This window comes from Oncorhynchus masou, chromosome 29 (assembly GCF_036934945.1).
Source record: "Oncorhynchus masou masou isolate Uvic2021 chromosome 29, UVic_Omas_1.1, whole genome shotgun sequence".
Taxonomy (NCBI): Eukaryota; Metazoa; Chordata; class Actinopteri; order Salmoniformes; family Salmonidae; genus Oncorhynchus; species Oncorhynchus masou.
The window spans coordinates 73696872-73717630 of NC_088240.1; the positions used below are offsets into that span (position 1 = coordinate 73696872).

General features: G+C 41.7%; 1 protein-coding gene across 1 annotated transcript; it reads right to left on the minus strand.

The window, feature by feature from the left end:
* Positions 1-16306: 16306 nt before the first annotated feature.
* Positions 16307-20271, minus strand: LOC135520490 (urokinase plasminogen activator surface receptor-like). The gene is made up of 5 exons (XM_064946089.1): positions 20164-20271; positions 19712-19822; positions 19433-19579; positions 17976-18086; positions 16307-17036 (listed from the first exon to the last, which is right to left on the minus strand). Exons 1-5 carry the CDS (start codon positions 20207-20209, stop codon positions 16834-16836), a joined length of 618 nt encoding a protein of 205 aa, XP_064802161.1. The 5' UTR covers positions 20210-20271; the 3' UTR covers positions 16307-16833.
* Between the last annotated feature and the right edge of the window lie 488 nt (positions 20272-20759).

Here is a 20759-nt window from a genome sequence, read left to right on the forward strand (position 1 = left end):
CGTTTCTGACTTAGAATATGTGGACAACTAACCAGACACCTAGGCATTTGTAGACTGTAAACTCTCCTTCTAGACTCACATTAATCATCTCCAATCCAAAATGAAATCTAGAATTGGCTTCCTATTTGGCAACAAAGCCTCCTTCACTCACGCTGCCAAACATACCCTCGTAAAACGGACTATTCTACTGATCCTCGACTTCGGCAATGTCATTTGCAAAATAGCCTCCAACAGTCTACTCAGCAAACTGGATGCAGTCTATCACAGTGCCATCCATTTTGTCACCAAAGCCCCATATACCACCCACCACTGCGACCTGTATGCTCTCGTTGGCTGGCCCTCGCTACATATTTGTCGCCAGACCCACTGGCTCCAGGTCATCTACAAGTCTATGCTAGGTAAAGCTCCGCCTGATCTCAGCTCACTGGTCACCATAAAAACACTCACCCATAGCACGCGCTCCAGCAGGTATATCTCACTGGTCATCCCCAAAGCCAACACCCACTTTGGCCGCCTTTCCTTCCAGTTCTCTGCTGCCAATAACTGGAACGAATTGGTTTAAATAATGCAAAAACAAAGTGTTGGAGAAGAAAGTAAAAGTGCAATATTTGCTATGTAAAAAAAGCTAACATTTAAGTTCCTTGCTCAGAACATATGAAAGCTGGTGGTTCCTTTTAACATGAGTCTCCAATATTCCCAGGTAAGGAGTTTAAGGTTGTAGCTATTATAGGACTATTTCTCTCTATACCATTTGTATTTCATATACCTTTGACTATTGGATGTTCTTATAGGCGCTATAGTATTGTCAGTATAATCTCGGGAGTTGATTGGCTTAAAGTCATAAACAGCGCAGTGCTTGAAGCACTGCAAAGAGCTGCTGGCAAATGCAGGAAAGTGCTGTTTGAATGAATGCTTACAAGCCTGCTGCTGCCTACCACCGCTCAGTCAGACTGCTCTATCAAATATCAAATCATAGACTCAATTATAATATAATAACACACAGAAATACGAGCCTTAGGTCATTAATATGGTCAAATCCGGAAACTATAATTTCGAAAACAAAACGTTTATTGTTTCAGTGTAAAATGGAACCATTCCGTATTTTATCTAACTTGTGGCATCCCTAAGTCTAAATATTGCTGTTACATTTCACAACCTTCAATGTTATGTCATAATTACGTACAATTCTGGCAAGTTAATTACGGTCTTTGTTAGGAAGAAATGGTCTTCACACAGTTCGCAATGAGCCAGGCAGCCCAAACTGCTGCTTACACAATTTCCATAGTTTAAAGAAAATCATGTTAGCAGGCAATATTAACTAAATATGCAGGTTTAAAAATATATACTTGTGTTTTGATTTTAAGAAAGGCATTGATGTTTATGGTTAGGTACACATTAGTGCAAACGACAGTGTTTTTTTTTTGCGAATGCGCTTGTTAAATCGTCACCCGTTCGGTGAAGTAGGCTGTGATTCGATGAAAAATTAACAGGCACCACATCAATTATATGCAACTCAGGACAAACTAGATAAACTAATATCATTAACCATGTGTAGTTAACTAGTGATTATGTTTGATTGTTTTTTTATAAGATAAGTGTAATGTGAGCTAGCAACTTACCTTGGCTCCTTGCTGCACTCGCGTAACAGGTAGTCAGCCTGACACGCAGTCTCCTCGTGGAGTGCAATGTAATTGGTGTCCAAAAATGCTGATTACCGATTGTTATGAAAATTTGAAATCGGCCCTAATTAATCAGCCATTCCGATTAATCGGTCGACCTCTAGTCCAGATGGGATAGGGAAGTGTGATGGCGATTGTGTCATCTGTGGACCTGTTGGGGCGGTATGCAAACTGAAGTGGGTCTAGGGTGGCCGGTAAGGTGGAGGTGATCCTTGACTCGTCTCTCAAAGCACTTCCTGATGACAGAAGTGTGTACTATGGGGCGGTAGTCATTTAGCTATCTTTGCCGTCTTGGGTACAGGAACAATGGTAGCCATCTTGAAGCATGTGGGGACAACAGACTGGGATAGGGAGAGATTGAAAATGTCCGGAAACACACCAGCTAGCTGGTCAGCGCATGCTCTGAGGACGTGGCTATGGATGCCGTCTGGGCCAGCAGCCTTGCGAGGATTAAAATGTTTAAATATTTGAATCACATTTGCCTTGGAGATGGAGAGGGGTGGGAGGGCAGTCCTTGTTAGCGGGTCGCGATGGTGGCACTGTATTATCTTCAAAGCGGACAAAGAAGGTGCTTAAGAGCTTTAAACCCCTGGATTGTTCAATATCAGCCTTTTTATTATTTTCATAGTTGTTCAAGCTCTGTGAAGATGTTGGTGCTCATGGGTACACAGCAATTTTCAAATCCTGCCATAGATTTTCAAGCAGATTTAAGTCAAAACTGTATCTTGGCCACTCAGGAACATTTACTGTCTTCTTGGTAAACAACTCAAGTGTAGATTTGGCCTTGTGTTGTAGATTATTGTCCTGCTGAAATGTAAATTCCTCTCTCAGTATCTGCTGTGGTTTTTCTGCTTAGCTGCATCCCGTTTCTTTTTATCCATAAAAACTACACCTGTATTTGCCAATGTCAAGCATGCCCATACCATGATGCAGCCACCACCATGCTTGGAAATATGGAGGCAGTTACTTGGATTTGCCCCAAACATGAGGCTTTGCATTTAGGACAAAACTTTTTTTTTTGCAGTATTACTTCACTTGCATACAATATGTTTATTTGCATTAATTATTTTCACTGTCATTTAAATCATTATTGTGGAGTCACTACAATGTTGTTTATCCATCCTCAGTTTTCTCCCATCACAGCCATTGAACTCTGTAACTTTTTTTCAATCACCAATAGCCTAATGGTAACATCCCTGAGCAGTTTTATTCCTGTCCTGCAGCTCAGCTCAGAAGGAGGACTGTATCTTTGGAGAACTGTATCTTTGATGTGTCTGGGTGGTTTAATACATAATCCACAGCAGAATTATTAAATTAACAATGCTTCAAATATTTAATTGCATCAAGAAGTTCCTGCAATTTGTACCTCACACATGTCTTTCTGTACAGCTGTTAATTGTATACTATTATTAGGGATACAATCATTACAGTTAATAATTTAATTTAGTGGAAATGGACGAGACTGAAAAGAGAACATATACTTTAAGTACTTAGCTTCCTCTTTCAAAATATCATTTTGTGAATCATGGTTTATGTCAATTATTTTTGGTAACATTTCTATGTTGAAGATACAAAATATAAATTTTTCACCCATTTCCATCCAATTTGCTTTATTTTTTATAATAGTTTATCCTTGATTGTTGCCAAATAAGTTCCTAAATTTATTTCTGTTTTTCCTCTAACTTATTCTGTGCCTCTATGGTACAGTCGTTATTGCTATCCATTTGTACTGTTTCTTCAACTTCCTTTGTTAATATGAACTCTTTGAGCGATTTTTGGGGGTTTGTTTTAAAGATGAATATTGAATTGCATGCAGGAATAAGTCAGTTATAAAATTCTTTGTCTTAGTTAAAAACAGGTTGTCATCCTTTAGGCTTTGATTAAATGTAGAATATCCTCACCCATGTGGAAATTCTGTAAGGGTAATGTGGATAATTGTAATGGTGGTGTGTGGGGGGGGGGGTTTATCGTACACTGGCTCACACATGACTCGAGGCATATTACTCAACCATATACATTACATGTACATTACATCAGATCCTATAGCTCCTCTTACTGTGGTATATCATAGACTTAAAGTGCATGCCACAGACACTTTCCAGCTTGAAATGCTACAGCAGTGTCACAGGACACATCAAATATTATTTTGTTAACTGTTCTGTGATGGTAAATGACTGATTGATCATGTAAAGAGTCATGTTACTCTACCAACAACATTATATATGAGATCCTATAGCTCCTCTTACTGTGGCATGTCACACGGGATAAAAGAGACCCTCCTTTTAATACTGTAAGCTCTACAGTAGTGACCAAGGACACTAGTAATATAAATTATGTTCTGTGATGATAAATTACTGATATGATTGACAGACTGATAGTGTAAAGAATCAGGTAAATAAAGTGTTCTTAGCATTCTGTAGCTACCCTACAGTGTTTGGCTGTAAGAACTCTTCAAAGCTCCCATATGTTCAGCTTGGTCTCATAGATTAGACATAACAGAGTAAATGTAAAGCCGTGAACCTCAAATTAGTATGTTATGATTGGTATTGTTACTTAATGCAAAAACCATAGGAGGGTGGTTGGTCAGGGCGGATGGGTTGGTGTTTAACGCGAAGGTTCAGCAACCCAAAGGTTGTGAGTTTGAATCTCATCAGGAACAACTTCAGCATTTTAGCTAATTAGCAATTTTTCAACTACTTAATACTTTTTAGCTACTTTGCAACTACTTAGCATGTTATCTAACCCTTCCCTTAACCTTAACCCCCTTAGCTAACCCTTCCGTTAACCATATTCCTAACCTTAATCCCCTTAGCTAACCCTTCTCTTAACTGTATTCCTAACCTAAATCCTTTAACCTAACTCCTAAACTTAACCCTAACCTTCACCCTAAGCCCTAGCCTAGCTAACGTAAGTCAGCTAGCTAACATTAGCCAACTGGCTAGAATTCGTAACATAGTGTACGTTTCCAAATTTGTAACATTTCATATGAAATGGATGATGGACATCAAAAAATGTATACATAACATACGTAACGTAGCATATCATAATAAATGGAGTGTCTCTGATTTATGTACAGAATAATACGTAATGCTGTTTTATTTTTTAAATTTTATTTCACCTTTAGTTAACCAGGCCAGTTGAGAAAAAGTTCTCATTTAAAACTGCGACCATGCCAAGATAAAGCAAAGCAGTGTGACAAAAACAACACAGAGATACACATAAACAAACGTACATCAATAACACAATATAAAAATCTATGTACAGTGTGTGTAAATGTAGAAGAGTAGGGAGGTAAGGCAATAAATAAGCCATGGAGGCAAAATAATTACAATTTGGCATTTATACTGGAGTGATAGATGTGCGAGTAGAGATACTGGTGTGCAAAAGAGCAAGAGGATAAGTAACAATTATGGGGATGAGGTAGTTGGGTGTGCTATTTACAGATTGGCTGTGTACAGGTACAGTGATGGGTAAGCTTCTCTGACAGCTGATGTTTAAAGTTAGAGAGGGAGATATAAGCTTCAGTGATTTTTTTTTTTGCAATTCGTTCCAGTCATTGGCATTAGAGAACTGGAAGGAAAGGCGGCCAGAGTAAGTGTTGGTTTTGGGGGTGACCAGTGAAATATACCTGCTGGAGCGCGTGCTACGGGTGGGTGTTGCTATGGTGACGAGTGGGCTGAGATAAGGCGGGACTTTACCTAGCATAGACTTATAGATGACCTGGAGCCAGTGGGTTTGGCGACGAATATGTAGTGAGGGCCAGCCAACAAGTGCATACAGGTTGCAGTAGTGGGTGGTATATGGGGCTTTGGTGACAAAACGGATGGCACTGTGATAGACTACATCCAGTTTGCTGAGTAGAGTATTGGAGGCTATTTTGTAAATGACATCGCCGAAGTCAAGGATTGGTAGTCAGTTTTACGAGGGTATGTTTGACAGCATGAGTGAAGGAGGCTGTCACGTTCTGACCATAGTTCTTTTGTGTTTTCTTTGTTTTAGTGTTGGTCAGGACGTGAGCTGAGTGGGCATTCTATGTGTCTAGTTTTCACATTTCTATGTTTGGCCTGATATGGTTCTCAATCAGAGGCAGGTGTTAGTCATTGTCTCTGATTGGGAACCATATTTAGGTAGCCTGTTTTGTGGGTGGTTGTCTTCTGTCTTTGTGTCATTGCACTAGATAGGACTGTTTCGGTTTTCACATTTGTTGTTTTGTATTTTGTAGTGTTCTCATGTATGGTCTTGATTAAACATGTTGAACTCTAACCACGCTGCATTTTGGTCGACCTGTCCTTCAACGGAAGAAACCGTTACAGAATTACCCAACAAATAGGGACAAAGCGGCGTGGAAATGAGCAGCAACAGCCAGCATCACAAGACTCATGGACATGGGAGGACGAGTTGGACGGAAAAGGACCCTGGGCAGAGCCAGGGGAATATCGCCGCCCCAAAGCAGAGCTGAGGGCTGAGTCTGAGAGGGTTGAGGAGTTATTGGAGAGATTGGAGGAGAGTGAACGGATGGGAGATGAGGAGACACTCGAGGAGTTGTGAATAAAATTGGAGGAGAGTGAAAAGAGAGAGCTGTTGATTTGGCGTAGTATGCAAGGCATTCGCCCTGAGGTGCGTGTCCCCACCCCGGTACCACCAGTGCCGGCACCCTGCACCAGGCTGTCTCTCTGTCCCATCAATACAGGTGCTCCCGCCTGTCCGGCGCTACCAGAATTTCCGCCCCTTAATCCAGAGGCGCCAGAGCCCCTCTGTCCAGCGTTGCCAGAGCCTTCCTCCTCTCCAGGGCTGCCGTAGGCTCCCACCTGTCCGGCGCTGCCAGAGCTTCCGCCCCTCAGTCCAGAGGCGCCAGAGCCCCTCAGTCCAGAGGGGCCAGAGCTCCTCTGTCCAGCGCTGCCAGAGCCTTCCTCCTCTCCAGCGCTGTCAGAGTCTCCAGTCTGCCCAGCGCCACCAGAGTCTCCCGTCTGTCCAGAACTGCTAGAGTCTCCCGTCTGTCATGAGCCGCCAGAGCCGCCAGTCAGCCAGGAGCCGCCAGTCAGCCAGGATCTGCCAGAGCCGCCAGTCAGCCAGGATCTGCCAGAGCCGCAAGTCAGCCATCTTCAGTTACCTCTCAGTCCTGAGCTACCCCTCAGTCCTGAGCTACTGAGTCCAGAGGTGTCCCTCAGTCTGGTGGGCCTGTTGTTTAGGGTTCCCAGGTCAGGGTCGGCGACAAGGGTCGCCGTTCATAGGAGACCACAGAGGCGGACTAAGACTATGGTGGAGTGGGGTCCACGTCCAGCGCCAGAGCCGCCACCGCGGACAGATGCCCACCCAGACCCTCCCCTTAGGTTCAGGTTTTGCGGCCAGAGTCCGCACCTTGGGAGTGGGGTACTGTCACGTTCTGACCCTAGTTATTGTGTTAATTGTTTGTTTTAGTTGGTCAGGACGTGAGTTGGTTGGGCATTCTATGTTTTGTGTGTCTAGGTTGTTTTTCTGTGTTCGGCCTAGTATGGTTCTCAATCAGATGCAGGTGTTGTTAGTTGTCTCTGATTGAGAATCATACTTAAGTAGCCTGGGTTTCACTGTTTGTGGGAGATTGTTTCCAAGTCTGTGTTTTACACCACAGTTTTCGTTATTCGCGGTACGTTTATTGTTTTGTATGGAGTGTTCAGTTTGTGTTTTAATAAACAACCATGGACACTGACCACGCCGCATATTGGTCCTCCGATCCTTCTCACCTCTCCTCTTCAGACGAAGAGGAGGAAAACCATTACAGAGGCTTTGTTGCGAAATAGGAAGCCAATTCTAGATTTAATTTTGGATTGGAGATGCTTGGTATGAGTCTGGAAGGAGAGTTTACAGTCTAACCAGACACCTAGATATTTGTAGTTGTCCACATATTCTAAGTCAGAAACGTCAGGAGTAGTGATGCTCGTCGGGCGGGTGGGAGGGTGCGGGCAGCAATTGGTTGAAGAGCCTGCACTTAGTTTTACTTGCATTTAAAAGCAGTTGGAGGCCACGGAATGAGTGTTGTTTGTCATTGAAGCTTGTTTGGAGGTTTGTTAGCTCAGTGTCCAAAGAAGGGCCAGATGTATACAGAATGGTGTTGTCTGCATAGTGGAGAAGGTACGGTGGCATTTGAAATGGTTGGTGATCTGTTTGTTAACTTGGATTTCGAAGATTTTAGAAAGGCAGGGCAGGATGGATATAGACAGTTTGAAGAGGGGGATGACCGCGGCAGTGTTCCAATCTTTAGGGTTCTCAGACGGTATAAAAGAGAGGTTGAACAGGCTAGTAATATGGGTTGCAACAATTTCGGCAGATCATTTTAGAAAGAGAGATTGTCTAGCCCAGCTGATTTGTAGGGATCCAGATTTTGCAACTCTTTCAGAACATCAGCTGTCTGGATGTAGGTGAAGGAGAAGCGGGGGGGGGCTTGGGCAAGTTACTGCAGGGGATGCTGAGTTGTTGGCCAGGGTAGGGGTGGAAAGGGGTGGAAAGCATGGCCAGCCGTAAAAAAAAAATGCTTATTGAAATGATCGATTATCGTAGATTTATTGGTGGTGGCAATGTTTCCTATCCTCAGTGCAGTGGGCAGCTGGAAGGAGGTGCTCTTATTCTCCATGGACTTTACATTGTCCCAAAACGTTTTGGAATTAGTGCTACAGGATGCACATTTCTGTTTGGAAAAGCTAGCCTTAGCTTTCCTAACTGATTGAGTATATTGGTTCCTGACTTCCCTGAAAAGTTGCATATCACCGGGGCTATTCTTTGCTAATGCAGAACGCCACAGGATGTTTTTGTGCTGGCAGTCAAGTCTGGGGTGAACCAAGGGCTATATCTGTTCTTAGTTCTACATTTTTTGATTGGGGCATGCTTATTTAAGACTGTGAGGAAAACATTTTTAAAGAGCAACCAGGCATCCCCTACTGACGAAAAGAGGTCAATATCCTTCCAGGATACCCGGGCCAGGTCGATTAGAAAGGTGTGCTCGCTGAAGTGTTTTAGGGAGTGTTTGACAGTGATGAGGGGTGGTTGTTTGACCGCGGACCAATTACGCACGCAGGCAATGAGGCAATGATTGCTGAGATCTTGGTTGAAAACAGCAGAGGTGTATTTAGAGGGCATGTTCGTCAGGATGATATCTAAGAGGGTGCCCATGGTTGTGGATTTGGGGTTGTACCTGGTTGGTCCCTTGATAATTTGTGTGAGATTGAGGGTGTTAAGCAGGTCCCAGTTTAGGTCACCTAACAGTACGAACTCTGAAGATGGATGGGGGCAATCAATTCACATATGGTGTCCAGGGCACAGTTGGGGGCTGAAGGGGGTCTATAACAAGCAGCAACAGTGAGAGAATTGTTTCTGGAAAGGTTGATTTTTAAAAGTAGAAGCTGAAATTATTTGGACATAGACCCGGCTAGTATGACAGAACTCTGCAGACCATCTCTGCAGTAGAACTCCCTTTGGCAGTTCTATCTTGTTGGAAAATGTTATATTTAGGGATGGTAATTTCAGGATTTTTGGTGGCCTTCCTAAGCCGGGATTCAGACACAGATATGACATCCATGTTGGCGGAATGTGCTAAAGCAGTGAATAAAACAAACTTAGGGAGGAGGCTTCTAATGTTAACATGCATGAAAGCAAGGCTTTAACAGTTACAGAGGTCAACAAATGAGAGTGCCTGGTGATTGGGAGTGGAGCTAGGGGCTGCATGGCCTGGGTTAACCTCTACATCACCAGAGGAACAGAGGAGGAATAGGATATGGGTACGGCTAAAAGGTTATAAGAACTGGTCGCCTAGTGCGTTCGGGACAGAGAGTAAAAGGAGCAGATTTTTGGGTGCGGGAGAATAAATTCAAGGCATAATGTACAGACAAGGGTATGCTAGGATGTGAATACAGTGGAGGTAAGCCTTGGCATTGAGTGACGATGAGAGAGGTTTTGTCTCTCGAGCCATCATTTAAGCCAGGTGTGGTCATTGCATTTGTGGGGGGTGGAACAAAAGGGCTAGCTAAGGCATATTGAGCAGGGCTGGAGGCTCTACAGTGAGATAAGACAATAATCACTAACCAAAACAGCAATAGACAAGGCATATTGACATTAGGGAGAGGCATGAGTAGCCAAGTGATCGTAGGGTCCTGTGAGTAGCTAGGCGAGCTGGCGATTCAGACAGCTAGCGGGCCGGGGCTAGTAGGCTAGCAGATGGGCCTTCTGGGGATGTCGCAACGGAAGAGCCTGTTGAAACCCCCTCGGACAGTTACGTTGACAGAACGGTCGTGATGGATCAGCTGGGCTCAGTGTTGGCAGTAAAAGGGTCCAGGCCAGTTGGAAAAATAGGTATTGTAGCCCGAGAATTGGCTGATGAACCACTTCAGCTAGCCGGGAGAGTGTCCTAGCTCAAGGCTAGCACCAGGCTAACTGGTGCTTGCTTCGGGATAGAGACGTTAGCCAGGAGTAGCCACTCGCATAGCATCTAGCTGCGATGATCCGGTGTAAAGGTTCAGAGCTTACGGTAAGAATCCGGAGATCTGGTCGAGAAAAAGCAGTCCGATATGCTCTGGGTTGATATCGCACTGTGCAGACTGGCAGGAATTGACTGGGCTGAGGCTGGCTGATGCCCGAGTTAATGGTGATGACTGCTAGCAGTGGCTAACTGACTACTAGCTAGTAGCTGATTTGGGGTTCCGGTTCTAAAGTGTAAAAAATAGCAGATCCTTACCACATTGGGTGAGGCGGGTTGCAGGAGAGTATATATCCACAATATATATGAAGAAAAATATATATACATGGGACGGGACAAGACAAACAGACGTCCTACTGCTACGCCATCTTGGCTCTGAGACCATGTGGATGTTTTTGGCATTCATGATCAGTTACCAATAAGCCATAATGAGCCTGTGCCAATATACAGTGCATTCGGAAAGTGTTCAGACCCCTTGACTTTATCCACATGTTGTTAAGTTACAGCCTTATTCTAAAATGTATTAAATAAAATGTTTTCCTTATCAATCTACACACAATACCCCATAATGACAAAGCGAAAACAGGTTTTTAGAATTTTTTGCTAATTTATGAAAAATTCGAAACAGAAATAACTTATTTACATAAGAATTCAGACCCTTTGCGGTGAGACTCAAAATTGAGCTCATGTGCATCCTGTTCCTGCATCTTGATTGGAGTCCACCTGTGGTAAATTGATTTGACATGATTTGGAAAGGCACACACCTATCTATATAAGGTCCCATAGTTGACAGTGCATGTCAGAGCAAAAACCAATCCATGAGGTCGTTTGTCTATAGAGCACAGATCTGGGGAACAGATATGATCGAGGCACAGATCTGGGGAAGGGTACCAAAAAATGTCTGCAGCTTTGAAGCTCCCCAAGAACACAGTGGCCTCCATCATTCTTAAATGGAAGAAGTTTGGAACCACCAAGGCTCTTCCTGTAGCTGGCCACCCGGCCAAACTGAACATTTGGGGGAAAAGGGCCTTGGTCAAGGAGGTGACCAAGAACCCGATGGTCACTCTGACAGAGCTCCAGAGTTCCTCTGTGGAGACGGGAGAACCTTCCAGAAGTACAACAATCTCTGCATCACTCCATCAATTAGGCATTTATGGTAGAGTGGCCAGACTGAAGCCACTCCTCAGTAAAAGGCACTGAAAAGACTCTCAGACCATGGAAGAAACTCCCCAAATACAGGTGTGCCATGCTTGTAGCGTCATGCCCAAGAAGACTCGAGGCTGTAATCACTGTCAAAGGTGCTTCAACAAAGTACTGAGTAAAGGGTCTGAATGGTTATGTAAATGTGATATTTCAGTTTTTTTTAAATATATATATATAAATTTTCCCAAAACTTTGAAAAACCTGTTTTTCCTTTGTCATCATTTGGTATTGTGTGCAGATCGATGAGGGGGAAAAAACAATTTAATCCATTTTAGAATAAGGCTGTAACCTAACAAAATGTGGAAAAAGGGGTCTGAATACTTTCTCAGTGCACCGTACAACATGACCACATAATAGAAGTAGTAGTATTAATAATAATACTTTCTTAAACTTCTATAGCGCTTTTTATAACAGAAAGATATCGCAAAGCACTTCAAAATCAAGAAAATAAACAAGCAATACATCATGAGTAGGCTAGCTATAGAAGTAGTATAGTAGTGGTACTAGTAGCTATAGTAGGTCTAACCTTGTCGTTGAGTGAAATTCCTCATGAGGACCCATAATCAGACTATGTAATTTGTATATTAATAAACTATTTTAAATTGTATTTTATGACTCTATAAGATAATTAGCAATGTGCAGAGCAAGAGAGAGAGCTGTTTGTATCATAAATCTGAGCACTACTGTAAAATGTAACATCTGCTGGTCAATTTCTTCAACGATTGATCAGATCTATAAAATTATCAAACATACATTAGTAATGGAAAGGAAACAGACTTTGTTTAACCCTTTTAAATGTGTAAAGCCCTCTTCACATCCAATCAGATGACCAGACCTACAGAATGTGATCACAACACCTTTACGTCACAGAGGTATGTAGGGGGATGGGAGCAATACAGACAAGGCAGAACTATTGAGCAACACAAAGTGATCTGCATTAAACACAAAGTGATCTGTGATCTGCATTAAATTCTCTCACACATGATATAGCTGAATGCTAGAAGCACTTGGCTACTCGGTTGGTTACTTTTAGTCAAAAATAACAAATCTAAGTTAGATTATAAATAATGGACTTCTTTTTGCACAGATTCCGTGACGCGGTAAGCTTTTAACAGTTAGGACCGTTATTTCTTGTCCGGGAATCTCACTTAACAGAGTTTAAATCCTGCTTGACAGAGCCGCTAAACTTGGCTAGCTAGCTTACTGCTATCTAAGCTGTTAGCCATCAAGTTACAGAAGAAAGCTGATTGGATTTGCCGATCTGGAACTGCCTCTTCTCATGGAGGCCTCCCCATTCAGAGAAAGAGGCGAACGCTCCCTGCTTTGGAGGAGTTTTTTATTTATTTTTATTTAAAAAATAATACCACCTTTTTCTCCCTAATTTCATGATATCCAATTGGTAATTACAATCTTACTATGATCTTTTCCCGGGACACTGTGGAACAACTGCCTACTTGCGGAGGACTGTAGGACAGCGCTAAGCAAGAAAATCTCAGCGTTGCAAAAATTGCTAGGGAAACCACGTCCAACCTACCTTCACTACACCTCAGGCTGGATCTCGTTCTGATATGGTGAAAGTATCACCGCCCTGTCACCACTGACTGGTCAGTGCTTCACAGAGACTTCTCACTGGGGAAGTCTCCCCGCGTGCTTAGGGTCATTGTCCTGTTGAGCGTTCTGGAGCAGGTTTTCATCAATGATCTCTCTGTACTTTGCTCCATTAATCTTTCCCTCGATCCTGACTAGTCTCCCAGTCCCTGCTGCTGAAAAGCATCCAGAGAATCTTGTTTCTCATGGTCTGAGAGTCCTTTAGGTGCCTTTTGGAAAACTCCAAGTCATGTGCCTTTTACTGAGGAGTGTCCATCTGGCCACTCACAGCCTGATTAGTGGAGTGCTGCAGAGATGGTTGTCCTTTTGGAAGGTTCTCCCATCTCCACAAAGGAACTCTGGAGTTCTGTCAGAGGGACCATCAGGTTCTTGGTCACCTCCCTGACCATGGCCCTTCTCCCCAGATTGCTCAGTTTGGCCGGTCGGCCATTTCTATTAAGAGTCTTGGTGATTCCAAACTTCTTCCATTGAAGAATGATGGAGGCCACTGTGTTCTTGGGGACCTTCAATGCTGCAGAAATATTTTGGTACCCTTCCCCAGATCTGTGCCTCAACACAATCCTGAGCTCTACGCACAATTCCTTCGACCTCATGGCTTGATTTTTGCTCTGACATGCACTGTCAACTGTGGGACCTTATATAGACAGGTGTGTGCCTTTCCAAATCATGTCCAACCAATAGAATTTACCACAGGTTGACTCCTGTCAAGTTGTAGAAACATCTCAAGGATAATCAATAGAAACAGGATGCACCTGAGCTCAATTTCGAGTATCATAGCAAAGGGCCTGATAACTTATGTAAATAAGGTATTTATTTATTATTTAGTTACAATGTTTTAAATAACTGTTTTTGCTGTGTCATTGTGGGTTATTGTGTGTAGATAAATGAGGAAAAACATTAATTTTAGGCTTTAACGTAACAAAATGTGGAAAAGGGAAGAGGTCTGAATACTTTCTGAATGAACTAAATAACATTGGCTAGTTTGTTGTGTGTAATGAGGAGAAACCAGGCGGCTGCATTCATGAAATTGCTTATTCCAGTTACTGATAAGCATGCACCCATTAAGAAAATGACTGTAAAAACTGTTAAATCCCTGTGGATTGATGAGGAATTGAACATTTGTATGGCTGAGATAAATGGTAAGTAAGTCTAGCAGCACGGCAGATTGTCAAACTTACTGTAAATTGAGAAATCATGTAACCAAACTAAACAAAAAGAAGAAACTGTACCGTGAAACAATACATATATAAAGAATGATAGTAAAACACTTTTGGGCTAAAGGGCGACATCAGCTCCATCCTTCACTGAATCCGAAGGCTCATTCATCACAAAACCCACTGATATTGCCAACTACTTTAAGTATTGTTTCATTGGCAAGATTAGCAACAACAAATTCTGAACCTACTCTTCCATTCATAACTGACCAAATTATGAAAGACAAGCATTGTCATTTTGAATTCCGTAAAGTGAGTGTGGAACGAGTGAAAAATTAATTGGTGTCTATTATCAAATATCTCCAATCCAAAATTAAATCTAGAATTGGCTTCCTATTTCGCAACAAAGCATCCTTCACTCATATGCTGCCAAACATACCCTTGTAAAACTGACCATCCTACCGATCCTCGACTTTGGCGATGTCATTTACAAAATGCCTCCAATACCCTACTCAACAAATTGGATGCAGTCTATCACAGTGTAATCCGTTTTGTCAGCAAAGCCCCATATACTACCCACCATTGCGACCTGTACGCTCTCGTTGGCTGGCCCTCGCTTCATACTCGTCGCCAAACCCACTGGCTCCATGTCATCTACAAGACCCTGCTAGGTAAAGTCGCCCCTTATCTCAGCTCGCTGGTCACCATAGCATCTCCCACCTGTAGCATACGCTCCAGCAGGTATATCTCTCTAGTCACCCCCAAAACCAATTCTTTCTTTGGCCGCCTCTCCTTCCAGTTCTCTGCTGCCAATGACTGGAACGAACTACAAAAAGCACTGAAACTGGAAACACTTATCTCCCTCACTAGCTTTAAGCACCAACTGTCAGAGTAGCTCACAGATTACTGCACCTGTACATAGCCCACCTATATTTTAGCCCAAACAACTACCTCTTTCCCTACTGTATTTAATTTATTTATTTATTTTGCTCCTTTGCACCCCATTATTTTTATTTATACTTTGCACATTCTTCCATTGCAAATCTACCATTCCAGTGTTTTACTTGCTAAATTGTATTTACTTTGCCACCATGGCCTTTTTTGCCTTTACCTCCCTTATCTCACCTCATTTGCTCACATCGTATATAGATTTGTTTATACTGTATTATTGACTGTATGTTTGTTTTGCTCCATGTGTAACTCTGTGTCGTTGTATGTGTCAAACTGCTTTGCTTTATCTTGGCCAGGTCGCAATTGTAAATGAGAACTTGTTCTCAACTTGCCTACCTGGTTAAATAAAGGTGAAATAAATAAAATAAATAAACAATGACAAGCAACCTGGGTCTGACAACTTGGATGGAAAATTACTGAGGATGATGGTGGACTATAGTGCCACTCCTATTTGCCATCTCTTCAATCCAAGCCTACAGGAAAGTGTGTTCCCTCAGGGCTGGAGGGAAGCAAAAGTCCTTCCGGTACACAAGAATAGCAAAGCTTCCTTTTCTGGCTCAAACAGCCAACCAACTAGTCTGCTACCAACCCTTAGTAAACTTTTGGAGAAAAAAAGTGTTTGACCAGATACAGTGCTATTTCACAGTAAACAAATTATCAGATGACATTCGTGACGCTTATAGGGAGGGGCATTTAACATGTACAGCATTTACACAAATGACTGATGATTGGCTGAAATAAATTGATAATAAGAAACTTGTGGGAGCTGTTTTGTTAGACTTAATCATAATCTGCTGCTGGAAAAACCTACGTTATTGCTTTACATCCCCTGCTATATTGTGGATTGAGAATAACCTGTCTAACAGAACCCAGAAGGTGTTTTTTAATTGAAAACTCTAGCATAATCCAGGTAGACTAGAGCATTTCATAGAGCAGTGTTCTGGGTCCCTTACTTTATTTAATCTTTACTAATGACCTGCTACTGGCACTGAGTAAAGCCGGTCAGCTACTACAGCAAGTGAATTCACTGCAACACTTAATAACAAAGAGCTGCAGTCAGTTTTAGAATGGGTGGCAAGTAATAAACTAGTCCTAAATATTTCAAAAAAAGAAAAGCATTCTATTTGGGACAAACCATTCACTAAACCCTAAACCTCAACTAAATCTTGTAGTGAATATTGTGGATATTTTTTATTCTTTGCCTCATTGAACTAGGAAGCTGGAGGTTGTGAGAATAAAGAGTCAGCTCATCTATTCAGTAATTCATATACTTTTCATATTTTTTTAATTTACAGAATTAATCTTGTTTATCAAGCAAACACATTAACACTGTACACATCCAGTGACATTTTTAATTTCAAGTACATTTCTGCTAGGTAAAAAATGGGATTCAATGGCCTTTTATGTTATTCAGAACGTTAAAAACAGGTGAAAGCTAACAATGCCAATGATTTGAAGCAATGTACCACACTTGCTTAGATTGGCAAATGCCTCGCCAAACATCCACGCCTCACTGACTCACAGGGCCTTGAGGAGAGAAGAGGATGGGTGTGAGTGTGTGTCGGGGTTGTAGGATAGAAGTAGGTGTGGGTTGTTGTGGGTGTGTATTTTTTTGCGAGAGCTGTCCCTGGAATGAATTGGCTATAGTGCATTCCACAGGTGGCTGCAGCATTACGCTAGCGGGGTTGAAGGGGTTGAGTTAACCCTACATAATGTGACGCCCCAAGGAAGCATCCAGTGAAAGGGGCTATTCTATAACATTCATTATTAATACACACAACAGGTGTGGTGTCTCTCAGTAGAACAGGGTGACAGAGACCATGGATGTCACCAGGATCAGGAGGCTCAGTCCGATGCTCTGGGCGTTGTTACACAGGTTGCCCTCGCAGCACTTCATCTCCACGCCCATGGTGGATCCCAGTGCTTGTGACACGTCTCCAATACAGATGCTCTTGGAGGCACATCCCTTCATTGATATCTTCTCGCCACCTATGTTCACTAGCAGCACACACAAGAAAATGTTACTGCTATTCACAAGACTCAATGCTTCCCAAGTCCAGTCAACTCCTGATAAGTGCACATTGGATAAAACTTTCAGCCTATGGAATACTCCGGCAGGTGCTTATTCTGTAGGTACCAGATTACATTTGGACCTGGTGAAATGTGAAGATATACCGTCCACTAGGGGCAACGTGAGTCCCTATTACCATCTAGTAGGCTTGCTAGGGTGTTGTGATGGGGGATAGGGTGTTCAAGCCGCAAACTCCGGCTCCGAGGGTCGTGTGTTCAATCCCAGTGCAAGGAGCTCGTTTTTGTTTTAAGGCTTTCCCAAACCTTAACCAATCAGAATTATTACATAAACCTAAGTTTAGCCCTATCCTTAACCATTGGGAATTCATGCCTAAATGTACATGTTAGTTTCACTTTTAAGGAGTTTCACTGACAGCTAAGATACATCACCACGTCGTAATTAAAACGTTGGGCCATGGAGTAATTTTTTTGCTGCAGTTAGGCCACGGTTGGAGGTTTATTTGGAGATTGGGAAACTTATCAGTGCAGTGCACACTCATTTAAAATACTTATTTATGCATTAATTTGTGGATATCCATCATCCACTTTGTATGATATGTTATGAATTACAATTCCTATGATATGTAACAAATTGCCAAATGTAAGATATGTTACTAATTCCAAAATATTTGTTGCTAATATTAGCTATGTGGCTAATGCTAACGTTAGCTAGCAGTAGGGGTTAGTGTTAGCGGTTAGGGTTATCTAAAAGGTTGGGGGAAGGGGTAGCTAACATGCTAAGTATTTGCTAAGTAACTAAAATGCTAAGGTTGTAGGTGATGAGATACAAACATGCAACCTTTGAGTTGCTAGACGTTCGCATTATATGCCAACCCATCCACAGATAACGTTAATCTGAAACACTACCTGTTGTTGAGATGCAGCGGTCCTCGTCTCCCAAGCAGCTCAGAGTGCTCCTGCAGTCCGTTCCGATACAGGTGAAGCATGTCTTGCCATTAGGAAGGCCTTTAGTGGACTCTAAAGGATAGGTGATTGCACTTTTCACTCCCAGCTCACCACAAACCAAAATCAAAATAGATGAATTCTATTCCTTATAATAGCCTATTCAGTGGCGACCTGTTATTCAGAACATTTTTTTGAGCACCACATTTTTTGCAAAAAATGATAGTAGGAAATAAATTTGTAAAAAAAAAAGTTGCATGTTATTTTGGCATTAATACGAGTAACATATCAGTTTGCAAACAATGTAAAAAAATATATCATTAAGTTAATAAAGCCGCCTACAAACATGATCTCGTTTTTGTTTTCTTTCGTAAATCAGCTCCAAAATGCAGGTGTTTCAGCCTAGATCAGTGCTTTCTATGGTGGTGGGGCAAGCCAGCAATGATTGGCTCAGTGTTCTGTCACTCATGGGGGACACTTGTCACGGCCAAGTAGTAAGGGTAGACATAGAAAATTGAAGCCCTTTGGCTCTAGCCATAGAATTACATTAGTAGTGCCCTTCCAATAAGGCTCAAGGTCATTGGCCACAGAAAAAATGTCAAATCATGTTATATGTACAGTACCTTTGATTGGACTGATCATGTCATCATCTTACTTTCAAAATCCTTGCCATGTCATATGATGAGAAATAATTAAGAGAAATTGTGTCTGCTTACATGCCCCCTTTATTTATCATATGGTGCTGACTTGGTGTACAGGGAAAACACTGTAAGAATGGCCCATGTTCTGAATTCTGTCCCTGTACATTTCAAAAGTACTGAACAACTAGTTATATTGACTATGTCAGTCCTGGCTCGCTCACTAATGTCTTAATCAAAATTATCCGCTTGTCGTCCCCTTATGCCATAGTTTGTACATCTCAATTGTCAGTAGGAATGACATTTATGCAAGTCAGCTTTATTAACTATGTTTTTTAAAGGCATTAAATGAGGCTGATGGACTGTTTCCCTGCCAGACAAGGCTCCGCTGGCTTTATGTAGACCTAACAGTTTGTGGTCACCCTTATAGTACAATTAATGTATTGTTTGGAGTTGTTGTGTAGTGACTGCTTGCCCCACCAAGATTTACATGCTAAAATCGCCACGGAGCCTATTTAAATTATTCATCTTCCTCTATGTTGAAAACACGTGGCAGCCGTTAAATAATTAGCTAAATACATCGGTTGGTTGTATTTCATTTTAGGGAGACATACCAATTTAATAATTGACATACTCTTGTTGATCAACTCAAACTTTCCTCATGGAACTATCAATTAAAATGATTCATTTCAATTCAGCCTTTCAACATGCTATTAAATTGAATGTTTTAATAGTAGCATTTATTATAAACTAACAGCCTATAATTCTCATTGAGATAGTTACCAGGGACGCTTTGGGCGTTGCAGAGGTTGGTATTGCAGCATTCGATGGCGATCGTTGTGCGCGAGATTCCGAAGTTCACTGATGTACTGAGACACCCAGCAGACACCGCGCAAGACTTCGCGTTGATATCCACTACTTTTGTATCACCTGGAAATGGAAAGAAGAGGTCGAGGCAAGCAAAAAAACATACAGGTTAAAAAACGTTAAAAATGTAACCTAAATATTTGTTTTATCGTTAGGCTCAAATGTATGACCTAAATGATCCCGCCATTAATTTACCCGTATAGGATATGATCCGCGAGCTTCCGCATTGGGCTGGACAGTCAGTCTGCTTGGTGGTGCATGCTCCTGGTTCTCCTGGTGTGCACTCAAAGCATTTGAGTGAATATGCTGAGAAGGTGAAAAGTTACAGCATCCGATTATTTTAAATTATTTTTATAAATGTTCAAGAGATAATAGACTAAAACGTGGACAATGTTTTCTTTGATTGAAATGCATTTGTCATTCAAACGGTAAATTGATCAATTCTGTTGAAGTTATGTATTGCTTCATTTTAGTAAAACTGTGGGCTATAGGATAAACTGAAATTGCAAAAAAAGTTGAATAATTGCTGAACTTGATCTTCAAAGCAGAATTAATACATGGGTTCTTGCCATATTTCGAGATGTTTTAAATAAATTATAATCGAAATGCATGTTAACCATAGGCTATAACCTAAATAGTCCTCTTACCTTTGGGAAGAAGCACGCTCACGAGGATGGGTACAATAAGGTGCATTTTGACTTGGAGCTGAAGGAGGTGAAATGATATAGGGTGTGTGGAGTTACAGCATTTATCTGTTATCATTTAGAGGTGTGGTTTGAATACAGTGTTCTGTTTGCCGGACACATACCGTTTACAGAATGTGGTAATGTTTTGAATTTTCATATTTGTTTTCTGTGGTTTTACATCCTGTAATTAAAATTCATTAACTTTTTTCACTGCTTGGTGTTCTGCAAAACCTTCACAATTTCAAAATAAATGTCAAATTAACATTATTTTCTGCCTTTTTGCATAGTGCACCTTTAAAGTAATGTTCTCAGATTGTTACAAGAAAGTTAAGAAACAACGTTTTTCTGTGGGAATTTCAGTACTTCAGCATAACATTTCCTACACATTTCATCGTGGTTCTATTTAAAATAATGTCTCAGAACGTTCAGAGAATGTTAAGAAGGTTCTTCTGTTAGAATTTCAGTACTTCAGCATCACAGTTTTGGCAGGTTTTACTCATGGCTCTATTTAAAGTCGTGTTCTCAGAACATTAAGAAAAAAACTAATTTCCATGCCT